At 27.7% G+C, this 22,748-nt stretch overlaps 5 protein-coding genes across 5 annotated transcripts; 3 read left to right on the top strand and 2 right to left on the bottom strand.

Annotated features, from left to right (window-relative positions):
• Positions 1–3,454: 3,454 nt before the first annotated feature.
• Positions 3,455–6,679, top strand: OCT59_011246 (uncharacterized protein; the record flags this gene model as incomplete). The annotated part of the gene is made up of 2 exons (XM_066136370.1): positions 3,455–3,505; positions 3,596–6,679. 2 exons carry the CDS (start codon positions 3,455–3,457, stop codon positions 6,677–6,679), a joined length of 3,135 nt encoding a protein of 1,044 aa, XP_066000997.1.
• Positions 6,680–8,233: 1,554 nt separating this feature from the next.
• OCT59_011247 (uncharacterized protein) lies at positions 8,234–12,747 on the top strand (the record flags this gene model as incomplete). The annotated part of the gene is made up of 13 exons (XM_066136371.1): positions 8,234–8,667; positions 8,777–8,929; positions 9,030–9,416; positions 9,490–9,573; positions 9,638–9,727; positions 9,804–9,949; positions 10,026–10,391; positions 10,462–10,494; positions 10,570–10,941; positions 11,011–11,111; positions 11,180–11,301; positions 11,377–11,665; positions 11,752–12,747. The coding sequence occupies 13 exons, from the start codon at positions 8,234–8,236 to the stop codon at positions 12,433–12,435; spliced, it is 3,261 nt and encodes a 1,086-aa protein (XP_066000998.1). The 3' UTR covers positions 12,436–12,747.
• Positions 12,711–15,644, bottom strand: OCT59_011248 (uncharacterized protein). Its single transcript, XM_066136372.1, has 14 exons — positions 15,590–15,644; positions 15,057–15,332; positions 14,910–14,983; positions 14,737–14,832; positions 14,561–14,674; positions 14,424–14,494; positions 14,018–14,148; positions 13,767–13,946; positions 13,645–13,702; positions 13,549–13,567; positions 13,418–13,487; positions 13,184–13,337; positions 13,024–13,109; positions 12,711–12,944 (listed from the first exon to the last, which is right to left on the bottom strand). Exons 1-14 carry the CDS (start codon positions 15,590–15,592, stop codon positions 12,894–12,896), a joined length of 1,383 nt encoding a protein of 460 aa, XP_066000999.1. The 5' UTR covers positions 15,593–15,644; the 3' UTR covers positions 12,711–12,893.
• Positions 15,645–15,722: 78 nt separating this feature from the next.
• On the bottom strand, positions 15,723–17,478 carry OCT59_011249 (uncharacterized protein; the record flags this gene model as incomplete). The annotated part of the gene is made up of 5 exons (XM_025324668.2): positions 15,723–16,045; positions 16,124–16,258; positions 16,331–16,405; positions 16,481–16,699; positions 16,771–17,478. The coding sequence occupies 5 exons, from the start codon at positions 17,476–17,478 to the stop codon at positions 15,953–15,955; spliced, it is 1,230 nt and encodes a 409-aa protein (XP_025185138.1). The 3' UTR covers positions 15,723–15,952.
• A 1,130-nt stretch (positions 17,479–18,608) lies between these two features.
• OCT59_011250 (uncharacterized protein) lies at positions 18,609–20,181 on the top strand. The gene is made up of 2 exons (XM_066136373.1): positions 18,609–18,706; positions 18,786–20,181. Exon 2 carries the CDS (start codon positions 18,999–19,001, stop codon positions 19,167–19,169), a length of 171 nt encoding a protein of 56 aa, XP_066001000.1. The 5' UTR covers positions 18,609–18,706; positions 18,786–18,998; the 3' UTR covers positions 19,170–20,181.
• The last annotated feature ends 2,567 nt before the right edge of the window (positions 20,182–22,748 follow it).

Here is a 22,748-nt window from a genome sequence, read left to right on the forward strand (position 1 = left end):
CCATAGTATTGTGTGTATTGTGAGAATTTTTATGGCTTTATTTTTTAAGTTTGTCAATCTCGGAGAGATAAATATGTGTAAGTTGATGATCAGCTTTAGGAGTCCCCGTTCTAACAATTATTATCGTTACATCAAAAAAAAATTTTTTTTCCTTATTAGGTAGATATTCCCCGGTTTTTTTTTGGGTCGGGTCCCTTTTTTTTTTTGGTCGAGTAGAAGTTTTTTTTTTAAAATAAAAAAAATTTGATTTATTCAGATAACAATTTTGTCACAAATAATAAAAAAATTTTTCATTAACAAATGATTTAAAGTTGATATTTCTAGAATCCTGAATTGTACCTAAAATTGATTTTCCGACTCCGGAATTATAAACAATATCGTATCTGAATTTCCAATGTGAACTGAAGATCTATCTTATCAATTTAAATATTACTAGATAAAGTTTTTTTTTTAGATGTTTTCGTCTGAATTTTCGAGAATCAATAATCAACCGATATACTGTAACATTCGAAAATTCAAAATCGACAGCATTAAATATTAATATAACCATGAAATGTAAACTAAAAAACTTATTTTTTATATTTTAGATACTATATTAATAGAATTTTTATATGTTATTTATTAATTTGCTTGCAAGCTTGCAAAGAAATTAAATAAAAATCATACTCAAAAAAAAAATGATATTGTAAATTGTTTATTTAGGATTATTAATTGTTTATTTATCATTAAATAATCATGAGCATTAATCTTGTGTCAGATGATATATTACTAACATAGTTTTTAGAAAGATTTAATAAATTATGTACAGTATCTTTTATCATCAATACAGGTTCTCAAGTTTTGACCGTCCGTTACGTTTACTTGAAATTGGAAGTTATGGATCAGTTGACCGTGGATGATATCAACAGTGGAGGTCAATCCTCTAATCCAGGGAGTGATACAGGGACACAATTGAAATACCGTCATTTATACGTGACAGTCGGAATATTATAATAAAGAAAATATTTATCGTTTATATCATTTTCATAATATATTTACTAAAAATAATTAAGCAATTACGGTAGACGAAATAAAGTTTCTGCTTAATATTCAGCCGATAATCAAACTATAATATATTTAAAGTTTCATGATACTATATATGCATATTGAAATCCTTAATGCACAATATTTATGTTTCGAAATTGCGCAGGAGGGTTACATTTTTTAATAGGTTTGTTGTATAATACTCGCGCCATCTTACGCAATTGAGTAGATCTGCAAATTTTCATATAACACCGACATGCTCATTGCAGTAAAAATTTAAAATATTTTTCCGGAATTATATTTTCACGAATGATTAACAAAAAATCATACTTTTTTTTTATTATTTGCGGAAATACAAATATGATTATGAGTTACTTGGAGATCGATTTCAAATTTCCATTTTACGTATCGTTTTAAAGAATTTCTTTATTTTACAATTTTTCATATTAAAATACAATGATCACACGTGTAGTCGTGTACTAATGAATTAATACGTTTTAAGTAAATTCAGAAACTTGGTTTACAGTATTTATTACACAAAACAGCATAAGATACAGCATATATATAACTTTAAAAAGCTTTGTATCATGAAGTTATGTAAATCTTTTTTTCATGCACAATTTAAATTAAGGTGACAATCTTTACAATTTTGAGTATGATACGAAAACTGAAGGTATAAGAATTTATTCTTTGAGCCCTAAGAGTTGTGGCCTAATAATGGTCTAAAGTCATCAAAAATTTTGTTTATTTAAGTGAAATAAATAAATTTGAACGAGATTTAATAAATAAATAAACGTTATATATATATATATATATATATTATATATTTATTTATTTATTTAAAAATTATACACAATGAAATTCGATATACCGGAACCTTGATATAGCGGAACATAAGTAAAAGTCCTTGATATATCGGAATTGGGATCTGGAACGGATTATCATAATCTATAATTAATTTATCTTCGATATACCGGATTTCTCGATATAACTGATTTTTGTCAAATTTGACAAGTTTTACTAATGGAACGGATAGTTCCATTATATCAAATTTCACTGTGTATCATTTACTGTTGTTATACCATAATTTCATATTTTAGATTATAAGTTTATAACGTGTATATATCGGAATATTTATTTAGGAATTTTAAATCTCGATCTAGATTCAAAAGGGTGTTATTTTTTATTATTTTATTTTTCATAAACAGTAAATGATCATTTATAATACGAAGGCGGAATACTACAATATATATGCTGTAAATTGGTTATCCGGAAATCAAATTTGTTTGATTTAGATCGACATTTAAAATTTATATTCACACACGTGTATTAATGATTTAATACATAATTGTTAAAAAAAAAACTGGTTTTATAGCATGTATTATTCTTTTAGGTATTACGAAAATGATTTAATTCTCGAGAATCCCCACATACTAAATTTAAAAATCATAAAGATCGTCTATCGGAACTCGGATAGAATCTTTCTTTTTTATGAATTCGAAACTTTTAGGATATTAACTAATAAGTTTTTTGACGATATTTTATTTTTAGTAAACATTGTAATTATTTAATAATTGATACTAGCTAAAAAAAATTCTCATATTTTATGTGATCATTTAGTTCATTGATTTTTCAGTGTAAAAAAATACATAATTTCTATAACGCCAAGTTTCTGCCAAGTTAATATCATAACTCTGGCAAAAAGTCACGTGAGATGAAATTTACTGCATAAAGCATCGAACTTGACTATCATCTTACCTTATTGTAAAATATATTATTGCGAGTCAAGTTAGACCTGTCGCACAGGTCAAGAACGATACATTTGCGTCGTTATTCGTTAGTTATTGCAAATTATCACGTGATATTCGTGAAATTAACATCGTTTTCAAGAACTCAAGATTCATAATCGTTAACTGTTATTTGCCTGCGTTATTTTAGGTAGAGTTAGGTTCAAAGACAACATTGTAAAAACTGTGAATGGTTCTGTCCTTTGTATTATGGGAATTTTTTGAATTTGTTTTTTTCTCTATGGAAGAAACATTATTTTTGTCATTCTTATGCGTTATACCAGCGATTTAACGTCATTGCACCACATTACAAATCCTTAATTTTATCTCGTTCTGATCTTATACTGATGTTTATGTAAGAATTGGTTAATTGAATTTGTAAGTGTGAAAATATAACGTAAATTTCATAAGTGATCTACAATTATGATGTAAAAGAGAGAGAAATCATTTCTATAAATAGAATTACCAAACTGGGAAACAAAAGAAGATGATGTTAGAATATTTTTTTGAGTTGATGGATAACTGAATAATTGATAGAGCAGGGTCATTACGTCAAAAAGATGAGGGGCATTCGTAAAGTTTTTTTCAGATATATAAATGGGTATATGTGTTAAATTTTGAAGGAAATTATTAATAAAAAAAAAATGGTTTCTGAAAAACGCGTTATTTTAATAACTGGTGGAAATGGCTTTATAGTATGTTATATTATTCACTTTCTTTAATATAAATCAATTAATCTATATATTTTTTATATTTTTTATATTTAAAATTTTAATCATTTATAGGGAAGTCATGTAGCGAAACGTTTACATGATCAAGGATATTACGTACGCGTAATCGACTTACATGATGATCCAACATTTCGTCTTTATAAAGATACTTCTGAATTCTGTTCAGAATTTATTGAAGGAGATATTCGTTCTATTGAAACTTGTCGTAAATTATTTAATAAAAATGATGTAAAATGGGTATTTCATTTTGCAGCAAATATGGGAGGTGTCGGTGTTATTAATTCAAAAAATAATTTCGTCATATATCAAGAAAATCATATAATGTCTTTAAATATTCTTCAAGTTTCAATGCAATCAAATATTGAAAAATTCTTTTATGCATCGTCTGCTTGTGTATATCCTTATAATAAACAAATTAATTTAAATGAGGATATAAAATTAAAAGAAGATGATAGTACTTGGAATTGTAATAGTATAGATACGAAACCGCAAGAATCCTATGGTGCAGAAAAATTGAATACTGAAATATTTATATCTAGTTTAAGAGAACTCTCCACTTCATCAGAAAATAAAACTACTTCAAAATTTCCTCAATTCAAAATTGCAAGATTTCATAATGTTTATGGGGAAGGTGGAACATGGTATGGTGGAAGAGAAAAGGCTCCAGCCGCTTTATTAAGAAAAGCTATTTGTGCTAGTAAATATACAAAAGAAAATGTAATTGAAATTTGGGGTAACGGAAAACAAAGACGTAGTTTTTTATATATAGCAGATTGTGTTGATGCTATTATTAAATTTATGAAAAGTGATCTTGATTTAACATTAAATATTGGTTCGGAAGAATCAATTAGAATTGATGAACTAGCTTGTGTCGCGTTTGAAACGGTTGGTGTTACCCGTGATAAAGTAACTTTGAAATTTGATGAAAGTAAACCTATTGGTGTGAATAATAGAAATTCTGATAATACGTTGGTCAGCAAATATCTTGATTGGTATCCAAAACATACTATTCGTGAAGGTATGGAAAAAACGTCTTTGTGGATCCAACAAGAACTCGAGAAACAACGTCATCAATATAAAGATGATTCATGGAACGAATTAGTAAGGACCTATCTTGAAAGTAAAGTAGACGTATTAAATTATAACAATGAGACTATAACCTTTGGTGTTCTTTTACCAATAACTTCTCGAGGGCTAACTAAACCTGAGGATTGCCTCGAAAATCTTTCAAACTTTGCAAAAAGTCTTTATGAGACTTCCCAAGAAGATATTCAAGATAGATTTGGTGAAACAAGATACCAAATTAAAATTTATGTCGGAATAGATAATGATGATTCTCTTTTTCATCCGATAAAAAATAATCCCGCAGAAAGAATACTTAATGAACATGGATTTACGGATATTCATACAATGGAATTCGATTTTCCTCCCGGTTCTATATGTGAAATCTGGATAGAATTGGCTCGTAAGGCATATGACGATAATTGTGATTATTTTATTTTATTCGGTGATGACGTAATTATCGAAACTAATGGATGGATGAACAAATTCCATGAAGCTTATCGTAAAATTTCAATTCAAAAAAAAGTTCCGCGTGGTTTCGGATGTATCACTTTTACTGATACATCATTTCATGGTTTTCCAACGTTTCCAGTAATTGGTCGTGTACATTTGGATATATTTAATGGAGAAGTTCTGCCACGAAAAACATTTAAAAACCAAGATGGAGATCCCTACCTGTTTCAAACTTATAGACGATGGGGATGTTCGATGATGTTGGAAGATGTTGAAATTCAAAATGTTGTTGGTGGAAGTTTAGATCCAAGATATGAAAGGACCCATCATCCAAATTGGAGCTTTGATATCTTAAATAACTCAGTTAATAGAGTTGAAGAATGGTTGAAAAAAAATTGTAAAAATCCTATACCAAAATTGCTCACACTTGATGTCATTGTACCAAGTTATAGAGTTAATTTAAAATATCTTGACCCAATGATTAGCCTAAAAAAACCTGTTACAATGTCCACAACGACCATCATAATAGTAGATGATCCGAATTCATCAAATATTATTACTTTAAAAAAATTCTATGAAAAAGATCCATTCATCAGAATTCGAGTAAACAAAACAAACTTGGGGGCAAGTTTGTCACGAAATCGTGGATTACGTGAATCCAATGCTGATTATGTTCTATTTTTTGATGATGATGTAGTTCCAGAAAAAAATATCCTATTTGAATGTGAAAAAATTATCAAAAAGCATCCTAATGCATGTGGGTTTATTGGGAACACAAAATTCCCACCAGCAGATGGAAGCATTTATACAAGTGCATTGGCTTTATCAGGACTCACATTTTTTTGGGGAATTTCAGAACTCTGGGATGACGATGTACCTTGGGGAGTAACTGCCAATTTACTCATTAGACGATTTAATGAGAACATACTTTATGATCCAGTATTTCCTAAGACTGGTGGAGGAGAAGACATTGATTTTTGTTTGAAACAAAGAAATTTTTTTATTAAAAACACGAAAAATGGGAAAGGATTTCAAGCAGCACCAAATGTTATGGCAACTCATCCTTGGTGGAATAATGGCAATAGAGATTACTGGAGATTTTATAAATGGGCGACAGGAGATGGTGCCTTGGTTAAAATGTATCCAGAATTAACGTACAACGACATTGTACCAAACAGCATAGAATTGTTATTTGGAACAATATTATTCTTTCTTGTTTCTATGATATTTTCTTTATTCTTTGCTGTATTTTATAATACACCAATTATTAATACCTTTACAATTTTGACATTTCTATCCATTCCACTTGTAATTGTCTCGAGCATTATTGCTGATATGTATTTACACTTAACTGAACAACCTTACAAGCATACATCCACAGTTGGTGGCTATCGTTATATCTTAGCCATGGTCGAATCTTCACTTATTCGTATAATGAGTGAATTCGGTAGATTGATGGGAATGATCGAAAGAAACGAATGGGGATATATTGGGAAAAGATTTGATTGGTTTGTGAAAAGAAAGGAAGGATCGGTATGGACCGAAAGATATAATAATTTAAGGAAATTTCTGATTTGGGTTAGTTTAGTTGTCCTTAGTTACAGCATTCTTTTTATTCGATAAATTTACTTAGCATCATAGTTTAAGTTAACTGAATTATTATAATATTTTTTTTTTTTAAATACAATAAAAAGTTGTTCTGTTTACACTTTAGTTAAAGTAAATAAAATTATTATTATGAAACAATTTTTATTATGATCTAATACAAATAAGATAAAAATTTGAGATAAATAACGATCACGTATCCTTGAGGTGGACATGACCGCGAATTACCATAACTAATATCCGATATCAAGCATGATTTTATTCATTATTCATCTTTTATTTATCTTAAAAAAAAAAAAAAATTGTACTAATAACTCTCAAAATTCAATCATGGTAGAGATTGGAATCGGTTATAACAAAATAATTAAAATCGATTCTCAAGAATCGATCCTCAACAATTTTTTTACATGTAGAATTTTGCTCTAAAGCAATTTCCCAAGCGCCAATCATTTGCTTACTGATTTAACGTCAGGTTGAAAAAAATCTTCGATAATCGATTCCAATCCCTAATTCATGATTTTTATTTGAGAGAGTTTCTTTTCAGGTTTCCTCATTAAATTTATACACTCCAAGAAATTTTTTAAACTTTTTTTAAACGTTTATTATTTTAAAGAAAGAATTGTTCTAACTATCACCAGGAGGTGATGATCACCGGTGGCTGAAATTATGACGATCGACCAGCATTAAAAAATATAGTGCCGGTAAAAATTGATAACTCTGGCCAACGGGGATGATCACCCCCGGTGATTTGAAGTAAAAAACAAATTTTAAAGAAATTACATTTTCACCGATTTTATAAATTAGATAAAATCGCGATTGCTATTAATCATATGTGCAGTTTGTATTTATAAACTGCAAAATTAGGATTAATTGAACATCGATTATTAATTAATTTACTTTAATACAAACATATTCAATCGTCCCAATCGACCATTAAAAAATATTCAAATTTTTTGAAGCGTTCAGCCATATAAGTGGTAAAATTAAGTGCGGCATAGATGGATAAGCCATCCTTTTTTTTCCACAAATTAATTAAAAACATGTTACTTTTCAATACACTGAATCGTGTCATTCTTTTAATAATTCCTATTTCTATATAAATATGTATATACCTACCAGTTTGTTGTCACCGAAAGCCTCACTGAGGCTTATATGTCTCAGCCGTTTAAAAAACTAGACATTGTGATAATTATAATTAATATGACCTTTTTTAGTGTTTTAAATGATTATGAGGCGCAAGACTTGTTATCGTGAGGCTTTAGAAAAGTATCAAATGGTTTCGACCAACATATTATTTATATTTTTAAGACAAAATTAACGGAATATTGGCCCCTTACATTGATCTTATAGTCAATTAAACAAGCAAGTAACTGGATTATGTTAAATAAATAAATGAAAATATGAGAAAAGCAATCGCTTATTTACACGTTAATACGAAAATTCTCTCGAATTTAAGAAATAAAATGTGCAATTATATATAAGTTTGTAAGTTTTAATAAATATTTTGTTTTTCATCTTTTTTTTTTTTCTTTTAAAAAAAAAATCAAAATTCCCATTTGCATAATATTCATCATGAATTTTGCACAATGGAGGACACGCTCGATATTTTTTTTAACACTTTTAATTCATTTTTTCACATTATCAAATGGATATGAAACTCATGAATTTCTTGATTCTTCATCTATGTATCAAATTTATGATACAAAATCATATAATGATGGGACTGTATTATTACATATGATTAGTGGAAATATCGCAAATTGTTATAAACCCGAATTATATTTTCGTTTAATTTATCCAAATGGAACGGTTAATTCTTTGAATATACCAGCGAAACAAATTCCTAGATTTAATTTTTGTAAAGTGTTAAATGATATCATATATCAACCTAATATTAAAGTTTGGCCTTTTGAACCAAATTTTGTTTATGTTACTTATCTTAATTCAAGTGGTATAGATGCGTCTGTTTATGGTCTTTTAATTAATTGGAGCGGTAAAATTTTGAGGTAAACTGGTAAATTTATATTATACACATATCATTAAATTTTTATTAAAACTTTTTTTTTCTTTTTATAATTAAATAAATTTATATACATATTTTTGTGGAATTATTAGTAATTCATTCATAGATAAAGCTACCATTAATTTAAATGGAATAGTTTTTCCGCCAGGTCCTTTATATTATTCCAAAGGTAATAAAAATAATGGATTCTTGTACGTAAGAAAACAGAACACGAGTGATATTATTTGGAGTCATTATGCTCTTCCGTAAGTTATTTCATTGTTTTTTTTGTAAGATAAAAACCTTTTTCCCCCCTAATAGATTAAAAAAAAAAAATTTTTTTTACCGGATTTTTTTTAATAATAGTACAATCCAAAGTAAACAATCAATTCAACTTTTACGCAAAGGAGTAATTAAAGGAGAAAAAGCAAAAGATGTTAAATTTTTTGGATTTTCACAATTTGCGAATGGATTTTATTTAATTTTAGCAAGATCATATGATCATCCGGATGTAGCTTCATTCGATCTAGCAAATATTAATTTACGTATTGATGCATACTTTATAAATGCAAATGGTATTAAAGAACCAGTACCAAATGTTATTTATCAAAGTCCTGTACGAAATCTAAATGTTACGGCAGTAACTTGTGGAATAGATTATAAAGGTCACGGAAATTCTTGTTTATTTTATCTTTCTATAAAAGAATCTTTGGAAAATTTATTTGGAGTAAGAATTAAATTTAGATCTAATGGGTAAATATTTTTCGTGCACGTGATTTCATTTTTCTTTATAATACAAATCATAAAATCATTTTAATTTTTACAGAGCTACTACAATGGTTAAAGAAGTGCCCGCATTAGGGGTTACGGGAACACCTGAATTGAATCTTAAGTCATTAGTCTCTGGAGGGTAAATTATATGTAATTCTTTGTAGCATAGAGATCAATCTTTCTCAATCATTTTTCTTTTTCAGGTATTTATTTACTGTGCGTTATAATGAAAGAGATAAGCAATCAGTATACGGATATGTTCTTAACGCAACAGGATATATCCAAGGAAAATGGTAAGCGCGGCAGTAAAATCAGTATTTTGTTATAAATTCGCGTTCTTAAATTAAATTACATACCTTTAAATTCCAGGCCTTTACCACAACCAATCAGTACTACAGCAAGAGGTCAAGTCTTTGATATCCTTCCTAATGGTACAATCGTAGCAGTAACAAAACACGATAATAACAACTTTACAGTCATGACATCTGATTTCCCTAAATCTTTGATCGAAGGCGGTAAATGTTCTTATTTATAATTATACCTTCTTTTAAAAAGAGAACACTTAAAACATATTTTTTTTCTCTTAATTAGATGTTGGATATTTTAATCCTTTAATTATTTCAACATATCCTTCTCTTAACGGTACAATTCCACTAAAGGCAACCAAACTAAATATTACTTATTCTGAACCTATTGCTATTTCTTCGCAAAATATTTCGATTTATCAATATTTTAGTGCAACAGGCTTTCATTTATTACGCCAAACATATCCTGCTTCCGTAGGATTTACGAAACTGAGCAGTGATAATAAAACTCTTATAATTGGTGCATTTGATAGTACTTTTAATAAACCTAATTCGAGTTATCATATTATAGTCGAATATGATGCAGTAAGGCTTATGAATAATGGTGAACCTATATTAGGAATTCAGGACAACGTTTGGAATATCACAACTGGTATGTCTATGAATTAAAACTATTCATTATATTTCTTTATTAATTAACATATCTTACATTCCTAATTTAGAGAATATGACAATTGGTCCTATCATAGTAGGAGGTAAGTTTGCCATTATCACGTGTATATTTTCTTTGTAAATAAAGGTAAATAAAAAAAATTTTTTTTTTATTTTAGCATCAGTGGTAGGGTTCGTTCGATTATCTCCAGAGGGCACAGAAAAATTCAATTCCCTTGATGAGAAAGGAAAGCTTAATTTTATGAATAATTTAGGCAAAGAATTAGCATTTATAGTTCCAATTGAAGGAAATCGTATAGTACCATTAAATCGGTACCAAGAAGATCAAAAAACAAAAGAAAAGAGGATATTGTTAGCATATAAAATTGGACCGATTAATAACAATACTACTAATATTACTGCAATTGGTGAAAGTCCTGAAGGCATAATGAATGATTTGCAAGCTTTGATAAGCCATGGTGGACTAACTTTAGTATCTAAATTGGAACATACTAAAAATTTAGATTATAGTTATGGATTTGTTAGAAAACGTAGGTTGATTTATTTATTCGTATTTTTACATTTTGAAATCATTTTAAAAAATTATAAAAATATTATAGGTGACATATTCCGAGATAATAGAACTCAGATAATTCTATTTGCCGTCTACCTCATTGTTGTGCTTTTATTAATATCAGTGGTCTACTGCTTAAACAGACGGGTAAAATAATAATAATTATATTAGATACTTATTGATTTTTATAATATATTAAAATTTTTATGTTATAGGAAAAAATTGAGACAAAAATTGGTGTCGTTTTAAAATTTATTCTCGCACTTGTTACATTCGTATTCTACACTATTCATACTTATGAAGATGCCAAAGATGTAGAAAGACTTGCTTTAGCAAGGTAATTTTATATCATTTTTTCGCATTGTATTAATGATATACAAAACCACTAATATTTTTTTGTATTTTTAATTAGTGTATTACTTTTAATTCTTCCATTTGTTATAAAATTAAGTTTGGGGTTATTTATAATAAGTCGAGAATCTAAAACAAATCCTGCGTTTCATGTTTGGTTAGAAAAACATAGGATGATCACATTCTTTTTTACATTTTTATCAGGTGTAGATTTAGATGCAATAACGGTATTGAGTTCAAAACTGGAAGAATCACTTAAAGCTCCTTTATCAGAAAAAGCAAATAAGCAGATTGATGATATCGAACATGTTGGATTTTTCTTAAAAGACTTACCCCAATTAGCGGTTCTTGTAAGTGTTTAAATACTTATTTTTTTCTTCTATTAAAATGCATAATTATATAAATTATATAATATTATGTTTAATATATAATGTAGGTTTTATATTATATAATGGCTTTAGATTACGGAATTGTTCCCTTTTTTGCCTTAGTTTCATTAATAATTTTAATAGTTTATGTAATTATATGGAGATTATGTGTATGGTGTATTAGGAGAAGGAAAGATAGGAGACTTAAGTTAAGTAGAGTTTCAAGTGATGATTTATTAAGAGAATCGCCCAGTTCATCCGGTTCGAGTTGGTGGAAAAAATTAAGCCCCAGATTTATGACAGGGAAAGGTGATTCAAGTGATGATTTATTAAGAGAATCGCCCAGTTCATCCGGTTCGAGTTGGTGGAAGAATATAATTAGTAAACCAGGTTCATTGCTTGAGAAGCTCGGACTTGGTAGATTATCCAAATTATTTCGTAGAAAACATACTGTTGCTACTACTATAGTTGATGAATCAGGACATGTAATAGGAGAATTATCAAAAACAACAACAAAAACTCCACACGAACAAATGACGATAAGTCCTCAACACGGAGGCGCATCAACTTCTCAACGCGGAGGCATGACAACAACAAGTTCTCAACGCGGAGGCTTGAAAGGTCCTCAACGTATCATTCATAAGGATGGAGGCTCTGAAACTCAAACTATTATTCAAGGTGAAGGAACAGAAGGAGATGAAGAATTTAAACAGCAAATTGTAGAAGAAGAAAAAGAAAAAAATGATAAATGATCGATTCCCAAATAATATGATATCAAATACTGACAGGGAACATATAGTCAATAGAACAGAGGATGATTCCTTATAATAATTATATTTAGTAATCTGTGGTGTTAAAATTTCTTTATAAAAAAACTTGTGATAGTTTAATTAAACATTAATTTAACTTCTTTTTTGTGTATATAACTTTAAAACTAATATATACCGTATATAATATATACAATATTTCTTTTCTTTGATCAATTTTTCTTTACTTCATCTCTACACTTAAATTATTTTTTTTTCTTGACTGTAATAAATATTTATTTCATATGAATTTTCATATATTTGATGGATTGATTCAAAAATCGTTGATATTGACTGTTAATGTTAACTGTTGATTATGAGACAAATATGAAGACAAAAAATAAGAACGAAAAATTTTGAGAGAATAAAGTGAGGAAAATCAAATGATTAACATCTAATTTATATTAATCAACAGTAATATTCCGATCAATCTCTGCAAAATCTTCAAAAAATGCCTGTATTATAAAAGCGTAAATTAAATTAATTAATTTGAAATTGATAACTAAAACAATTATTTTAAATGATGGTTATTACTTTGATTAACTTGATAGCATGATCAACGTCCTTAGTTCCAGCAGTTTCTCTAATGGAATGCATACTCAATTGAGGATTTCCGATATCTATTTAATAAAAAAATGAATTGAATTATTTTTTAGCTAAACAATAAAATCCTCATCTATTGTTTTACACATACCCAATGTCCTCAACCCAAGATTGGCACTAATCATAGGACCAATAGTTGAACCACATGGAGAATCATTCCTAACAACAAAATCTTGTAATGGTACTTTATATTTTTTTGCGACTTGCCTTAATATCAAAGAAGTTACAGATGTAGTTGCATATCTCTAATATTAAAGCAAAGAAAGATATAAACACGTTTATATGAGAAGCCACAAAAGACGTGATATTGTATTAAATCACTCGCCTGATTAGCATTAGTCTTAATAACTACTCCCTGGTTCATCTGTGGACGATGATTCTCTTCATGTTTTTCACTAAATAATTTATGGAAATAATTAATACAAAATAAGTATATTAAATATTTTCTTATCATACCAATAGTTTGGATGAACCGCTATAAGGAAGAAAAGAAAAAATATTAATAAGCTTAGTAAGATAATCTAATAAAACACATTTAACAATATATTGTACCATGAGCCATGTCAGCACTAATCATAAAGCTCTTATGAATTGTTTCTTCAAATATAGTCTATTAAAGTTGTAATGTGGAAATTTAGTTTATGTTTATAATAGAATTTTGAATAAATACGAACATCATAACCAGGTTCAGCAAAAGCGCTACATATACGTCTCAAGGTTGTTTCTAAAAGAAGAGAATTAGCTCCATGAGCAGTTGTACTTCCAATTTCTTCGTTATCAAATAAAGTAATTAAACGAATATTTGAATCATCACATAAAGATTCAGAAATATTTTTTGTGCTATTAATCAATCCCTATAAAATAAAATATTTTTTTTATGGTTTAGTATAAATTAATAATATGCCAAATCCATATAATAACTTACAATCAATAATGCGTACGACATCATCAAATTATCTAAACGGGCAGAGAAAATGAATTCTTCGTAAGCGCCCCCAATAGTTGAAGGTTGTGTGTCATAAAGACACAATTCAAAATCATGGATCTCATTTACTTCTACAAATTGTGTAAAATTGGAAAATTAATAATATATATAATTTATTTACTTTCATTAGTCCGGAGCGTAGCGAAGGACCCTATATGTTCTAGCCGTGGTGGTACAAAATATCCCGTTGTCCGTCCGCTTGTTCTTTGAGTCGACGTTTAATTGGTTCTTATATTACACGAAATTATCTTGATCGGTTAATTGAGCATGTGGTTATCTACCTATATACTGATAAGCTCCGGGCTACGTAACGGTTTACCGTTTCCCTAGTTTAAAGATATATTACCTTTGCATTTAAGTTCTTGAGCAAGAATATCGAGCAGTGCAGGATGATGCTTCTCATTATTTTCTGCCAATCTTTTTGAAGAAATATTTATCAAATAAATTGAATTCATACGTATATAGACTAAATTTAATACTCACTTATTTGAAACGGTTGCGATCAGTGGAGTTAAATGAACTTCATTATTGAATTTAAATCCTTCACGTACATCTCTATCCAAGTGGATAGCTAATGTAGGAATACGAAGAATTGGCCTATATTTCATTTAGAATAAGTTGGGATACAAATACATATATATAATTTTAAAAAAGATTACCTTTCGACCTTAACTAACTTATGTTCAAATTTGTTTTTTTCTGTCTCGACCATCACTCTCCCCGCAACGCTTAGATCACGATCAAACCAAGTATGCCTAATTAAAAGAAAAAAAAATCAAACTTATAAAATTCTAAATTCTAAAAATAAATTTAAATTAACTTTTATTCTTACCAAAGACCACCTCCATAAGGTTCAACCCCAACTTGTAAATATCCTTCTTTTACTTTTTTAGAAATAGGTTTAACCTAAATGAAAGTTTAATTAAATAAAAAAAAGATAAAATTTTAAAAATTTTATTTCTATTATGAATTAATTTACCTTTAGACAAGGGGAATCGGTATGAGCCCCAGCCATAGAAAATCCATTTCCAGGTTCATATTTACCACCTATAGCAAAAGCAACAATAGTACTTCTATTTCTAGTAAAATAGTATTTTCCCTCCTTCTTTAATTTTCCCCTCCAGCTAACACATTCTTTAATTTCCTCATATTTTGCTTCTTTTAAACGTATTATTGCCTCTTCAACTGCATGAAATGGCGATGGAGAATTATTCACAAACTTAATAAAATCGGCGGCAGATGTTGAATTGTTATCCTGAGTTGAATTATGATATTTCATGATTGGATAATTTTGAAAATGGTATAAGCTTGTAATACAAATTGGAAATGAAATTATCCATTTTGATCTTGGACAAACAATTAACTATTGCATGAGAGTTTATTTTTTTTTTATCAAGGTTTATTTAAATTTTGTTTTATGAATAAAATTTATATTGCCTATTAATACGAACCTACCATATATGTTCTTTTTTTCTTTCTCTTTTTAAAAAAATTTAATAAATAAGAACTTACCATATTAATTGAGTATAAATTTTCGTAGTTTATTTAAAATAATAAAAGACGAACTAAAAAATAGCTGCCTTTTGATTTTTCGCTTTTTTTATCAGTGCGTTACTGTAGTGTTACTATTACTGATCTGGTAATGATTTACTCAACTATCAACTTTTTATTGGGTTCAAGATGTGTGTAATTCAATAGACATTTTTTATAAAAAAATACAATTTATCCCAACGAAAATTTAAGGTATAAAATAATAATTATTGCATTGTTAAACATCGTTGCATATGAAAATTAAAGTTTCTGTATAAAATGCATCATATAAATTAGGAAAAATCAATATCGTCTTCTCATATCATTCTAACTAAAGTGGCTATTTTACAATTTCATTGGATATAAGAAGAAAGCTAAAGATATAATGGTATATGTAGCTAGCAACATAGCACCTTCAAACCAATTTGATTTACCATCCTAAAAAAAAAACCATTACTAAGAATTTAAATTAAAAAGAACCGTTTAAACAAATAAAAGAATGCGTAAATTAAATACCAGAATAAGATAATTTGTAATAATAACTGAAATGAATAATACTACAGTTTCAAACGGCTGAAAATACAAAGTTAAATCTTGTCCTATTATCCATCCGAGTATAACAAGGAATGGCGTAAGAAAAAGTGCGATTTGCTAGAGAAAAATTGAAAAAAAAAAATGTTGGCACAGTAAAAATATACATTGCACAATTGTTAGATCACTTACCATAGAGCTACCAGCAGCAATAGTGATAGCAAAGCTCATTTTATTTCTTGCTGAAGCATTAATAGCGGTTGTAAACTAGATAAGATAGAATCACATATTAATGATTTTTAAGAAAAATTTTTCGAGTCTCGATAAAATCGCGATAATTACCTCAGCAGCGTTACCAATGATAGGCAATAAAATCAAACCGATAAAGGTTTTACTTAATCCAGAAGATTCAGCCATTCCTCTAATTGAATCAACTAAATATTCAGCAGATAAAGCTGCAATAAAGGTCACAACAACGAATAAAGCTAATACAGTACTAAGAGATAATTGAGGTTCTTCTTCTTCTTCTTCTATTTGATATAAATTCGAATGGGTTTTCAACTAATAAATCAAAAATAAGAAGTTAAATTTCACATAATAAATACATTGCACCGAAAGATTGGGATAATTACTTGAAAAAAAATATAAAGAATATAAATTATTAATAAAATTATTGCTGATCCATGAGACAAGTCTACAAGTTGTCTAGTACTTCCTCCATTATCATTAAAAGTATTACCGTTGACAGCAAAATTAAAAGCAGCAGGGATTATTAAACTAATACACGCTAAAGTCATTAAACCAGAAGAGGTTTGTGCAATAATCTGATTAAATACTTGTTGGTGATAAATAAATCCTCCTATAACAAAACTCATTCCTAATATTAATAGTAAATTTGAAATAATTGCACCAAGTAATGATGTTTGAACAACGCGTATCTCTCCTTTTGATAATGCTATTATTGAAACGATTAATTCTACTGCATTACCAAATGTAGCATTTAACAAACAACCAATTGACTGACCAACTCTTAAACTAACATCCACCGTTGCAAAATCGTATAATTTGGATAATGGAAGTATAGCTAAAAAATTTAAAGTGAAAATCCAAGTATCGCTCCATTTAAATATATGAGCCAAATATCCAAATGGTATAAATATTAATAAACAATTTATCCATGAACAAGTAAGTATAATTTTAAGAGAATTGCGTTTATTTGGTGTGAGTGGCGAATCATTTAAAACCGCGGGAGTTGATGCATTATTTAAATTGTATGTTTCTTCATTTGGTAATGAACCATAATCTGAATAGTTTAAGACCAGTGGTTGTCCCTCTGCCATATCAAAAGAATTTTTTTTTTAAAAAAAAAACAGTTATGAAAAAATAGGAGTTATTTATAATCAATCAGTAATTTATATATATAATAAATCAAGGCAATTTGCTTTTTGTCATTTGATCCGCGGAATAACAATCGAGGAGTTAAAATAATATTAAAAATTATTCATGCAGATTTTACAATTGTTATTTAGGTCGGTTATCTCATTGTATCTGTATTAGCATAATAATAAAATTATTGGGAGTTTATTATAAAAATTGCATGAACTATTATTGGATGATTTAAACTATATAAGTCTAATGCGGCACTACGTAATGATTTCATGCAGGTTTGCGGAATTCTTAGATTTCCCGATAATACATAATTATCTGTTATTACTTTTTTTAGTAATATTGAAGATTGAAGTAATAATCGATTTTTGATAAATCATTTGTCAAAAAACGCCAAGCTTTTATTTTATCTAAGAAATCGATATCGACTGATAAGGAATAATGGGGAATATTGAGTAATTCAAGTATTCAGCTATTACATTTTTAGCGTTATGATGATATGATCAACGTTTCTCTTGCAAAAAGATCCGAGTTGTCATTTTTATCGGGTCTTTTATTATTAAAAATAAAGACTATCGGATTATAGTATGAATTTATTCAACAAGCGAGAATGCTGCACAACAGTAAGTTATCTCTATAGTTTTTTGATTTCGAACTATTAATTAAAAATTGTTTAAGATCGAGAAAAGATTTCTCAATTATGGAATATTTTTTTTAAGATTAGGCGCTTTGATTATACACAATCCTGTAAACTCTAGTTTTCAATAACAACTTCACATGTAAAACGAATCGAATACGTTGTTAAAGTGCAAAAAAGAAAGATAGAAAATTGTTGCGGATTTTTCGGTGTTACAAGGAGTGTGATTTCTTCGACAATAATCATATGAATCATATCATTCGGTACACAAATTTTTGGTATCACTTTTAGATATGAAGGATTTTAAATGTAAATGTTATTAATGCGAAAGTTGCGTCTTTTCTTTATAATGTTCATTATGGAGTCACAAGTAATTTCGTGCAACTCAAAACTAATATGGCGTGCCTGCGAAAAAGAATTCTCGCTTTTCTTAATTTTTTTTTTGTTAAATGTGGCACGTTAAATACCATTAAAAGTTGAAGCTATAAACAAAATTTGGGTAGAAAATCGTATTTATTGCTCGGTCGTCCTTCCACGTATTATATGTAAGTATAATTTGGTATAATGAATCTCTAACGTCTAGTTGTAATTAATTTATGCTAAATTTTATTAAATATTTTAAAGTGTTGCGTGAAATTGTTCATGAGCACGTTTCTTGAGGAAATGCAAGCATGCCCTTCTGACGATAGATATATATATATATATATATATATATATCGGATTCCGGCCTTGGAATTCTGGACGGAAGGTGGGATTGGGGTTATGGAACGTTAGCAAGACCTTTACTAACGTTCCCTTTTTGAAGCTAATTTTGAAGGGCAACATTAGTAACCGAGAATGAACGTATTGTGGGCTTGTAAAAAATTCTTTCTGAAATATCAAGTTAATGCTGGAGATTTAGGGAAAAGGGAGTTTGAATGTGTATTACCTTCACGTCAAGATCATGTTAAAGAGATTCTTCTCTTTCCTGTCAAACGTAAAACAAACAGAGAGCTTTGTTTTAGATAATAAATTTTGGAAAATAGCCTTAGAAATTGGGTTGGGAAAATTCTTGATGGGCTTATCCAGTGAGCTTTGTCTATTATATTAATTTTGGTCGGAAAGACAATAATGCTTTAGAATTTCATGGCCATTTTCATTCACGAAATAGTAATATGGAACTGAAAAAAGAAAAAAGAGAAAGTCAATAGTTGGTACTTGTAGTAAGATTTTTCCTTTCCAATTTTAAGGTCAGTTCATCCGTTTCATAATCAGTTGTGCTTTTGCTTTTTTAACCAGTCTACTATAGTAGCATAGGAGTTAACTTCTGCATCATAGGAATTATACGTTCCATAATGATCCTAAACAATATTGCTTAAAAAAATTGGAATCTATCCAGTTGGCATGACCACAGCTTGCTGAGCTTGTAGTTATGGTTCCCTTTCTTAACAGTGTTTTGTGCTCTGGCAATGATATTGACCGAATTAATTGCTGTTATTGCTCTTGAAATTTTCTGTGGAATTCATTTCTTCTTTTTGGAAAGCAGGAAAATGAGATGGCTAATATTGGTCAAGAAATATCTGATATAGAAAGATTTTTAGTTTAGATGAAAAGTTGGTAAACCAATGCAATTTGTAGAAGCTAGATCAAATAAATAATATAACAGTTCAATTAAAAAAAAAAAGAATAATTTCTTTTTCCATAGTATAGCTAAAAGATATTGACTTTTTCTGGCTTGCTAAATTTATATTTCAAATAAATTCATATACATATCCCTTAAATTGTAAAGATGAAATTAATTTTAAAAAAATTTGGTTTTTTAAAATATTCAACATCTAATAATCATAAAAAATAGTTTATTAGATTCCTTTTATCAATATATACCTAATAGTAGCAATTTTATATTTTTAAGATTAACAAAATTTTTAGATTTTTAAAATAATATAATTATAATTGGTTAATTTTAATTTTTAAACTCATTTATTTCTAACATTACATAATTCATTATAAAAAATTATTAATTAATAAATTTTTTTTACTTAAAAAAAGCTATAAAATTTATTATAATTTAATATATCATCTCAAAAAAAATATTATTAACTAATTAGTAAAATTTGCAGGTAAATTTAGTTGCAAAATATTTAAAGAAAAATATATTATCTTTATAAATAAATATATTTTAAAAAATTTAAAGTTTTTATTATATTTTTTTTATAAAAAAAGTAATTGGTATAAAAATATAAACTTTTTTAAAAAATTGTTTAATTATATTTAACTTTATAACTTTGAATCTTTGATAATAAAATATTTAATTTTTTATATATTAAAGGTTTTAGATTTAATTTTTAAATAAGTAAAAGTAAATAAATTATAAATTTATTTTAAAAATTACAAAAAGAAAAAATTTTGCTTATTGCTTTTATTTCTTAAATTTAAATAGAATTTTACAATCTATATATTATTTTTTGTTATTATTCATTTTATTTCTTTTGGTGTGAAGTGTTATTTAACAGGACCAGGAAAACTTATAATAAAGATCACCAGACAATAGTAAAATGATGGTTTTGCCCAAATTAATAAAAATTTTTCTTAAGTAATTAAACTAAAAATCCAACAAATCTTATACAGAAATGTCTGAAAAATAAAATGAATCATAAATTATTCTTTTAATATTAATATTAACTGAGATCATTAAATTTTCTGAAAAAATTTTTATAATAACGTGAACCACTTTTTAAAAAATTTATTAATTATGCGAACCATCTTTTTGCATTACACAGAATATATAAAAATCTAAATAGAGTGTATAAATCATGCATTTAACTTTAAACTTAAAACGATAAGTTTAATTCACACATTTTGGCTTTATTAAAAATTGTATATATAAAAAATTCAATGGACTTTACTAATGTGCCAGGTACTACAGTGACCTCTATTATAGGTTTTCACGATCCTCATTTGACACAAGTGTGCCTAGACTATATTTCTCCGTGAATTACATTCTTAGAATGCCGAAATATACGGCAGCTGTGCCAAATCTGAATTGATGTAACCGTAATATATTTAACAGGCGTAATGCATTTTAACAGACGTAATGCATTTCAACAGACGTAATACAATTTGACAGACATATTGTATTATTAAATTACATGTAAAAGTTAATAAAAAATACTTTATTATACGGTTTATAAATAATTTAATCAAATTTATTTATTTATTAGAAACAAGATCTCCCGCTACATATATAACATTTCTTAAAGAAAATAACAGTCATGATTTTTTTTCTGGGAATTCTACATAAAAAAAAATAAATTAATTTAATTTATCAAAAAAAAAATAACGAAACCCTTCTTCCGGTACTTTACTTTGATTACAAAAGTCCGGTCATATTTTTTCATTTGACAATCCTACAAAAAAGAAAAAAAAATCAATTAAATTTATTAAAAAAAAAAATGATGAAAACATCTTCTCCGACCCTTCCTCACCTTAATTTTAAGAGTCTGGTCATGTTTTTCATCCGGAAACTCTATAAATTATGAAAAAATTAATGAAAAACTTTTACCGGTCCTTTTTTACCTTAATTTATAAATCTGTACATATTTTTCGTCTGGCAATACTACAAAAAGAAAAATAAATAAGAAATTTATTAAATAAAAAAACAATGAAAAATCTTCCTCAGCCCTCTCCTTTATTTAAATCCTAAAGTCCAGTCATGTTTTTTATCCGGAAATACTACAAAAAAGAAAAAAATAAATAAATTAAATTTATTAAATGAAAAAACAATGAAAAACCTTTCCTCAGCCCTCTCTTTTACCTAAATTCCAAAGTCTGGTCATGTTTTTCGTTCGGCAATATTACAAAAAAGAAAAAAATAAATTAGTTAAATTTATTAAAATAAAAAACAACGAAAAACCTTTTCCTCAACCCTTCCTTACCTCATTTCTAAAGTCTGGTCATGTTTTTTGTCTAGTAACCTTACAATAAAAAAAAAATAAATAAATTTATTAAAATGGACTTTTTTCCAGTCCTTTCTTACTTCAAAAAGTCCGGTCGTGCTTTTTGTCTGACAACCCTACAAAACAAAAAATAAACTATTACATTTTTTAAATAAAAACTTCCTGTTCAGACCCTTCTTAGTTTTTTACCTCATAATTTTTGTCCGGAAACCTCAATACAAGAAAAAAGAGATCATCAGATAATTTGTATTACGCAATCTGTCTGATAATCTAACTTTCCTGTGCCGAATTGGCATAAATCATTGACAATTCGATAAATTTAGCAAATTTTGGCAATTATGTCTATATAAATTCAATACGACTGTAAAAATACAATACAGCATTGCGTCAAAAAAAAATCCATGCCAAAATTAATTACGGCGTATTTTTACAGACGTAATACTGAAACTGTAATTAATTCGCGGAGAAGTATAGCCTAGATATTCTCATTGCATAGCGGAAGTGAGGACTCTCATCTATTTGATTTCTATACAGTTCAATGTTTTAATAGAGTTTTGACCAATCATACTATAAATAAAAAAAAATATTACTATTAAATTCTTTTTAATAAAATAAATTTAATTATATAAATTTTATTGAATTTGAATTATTA

This window comes from Rhizophagus irregularis, chromosome 19 (assembly GCF_026210795.1).
Source record: "Rhizophagus irregularis chromosome 19, complete sequence".
NCBI classification, from domain to species: domain Eukaryota; kingdom Fungi; phylum Glomeromycota; class Glomeromycetes; order Glomerales; family Glomeraceae; genus Rhizophagus; species Rhizophagus irregularis.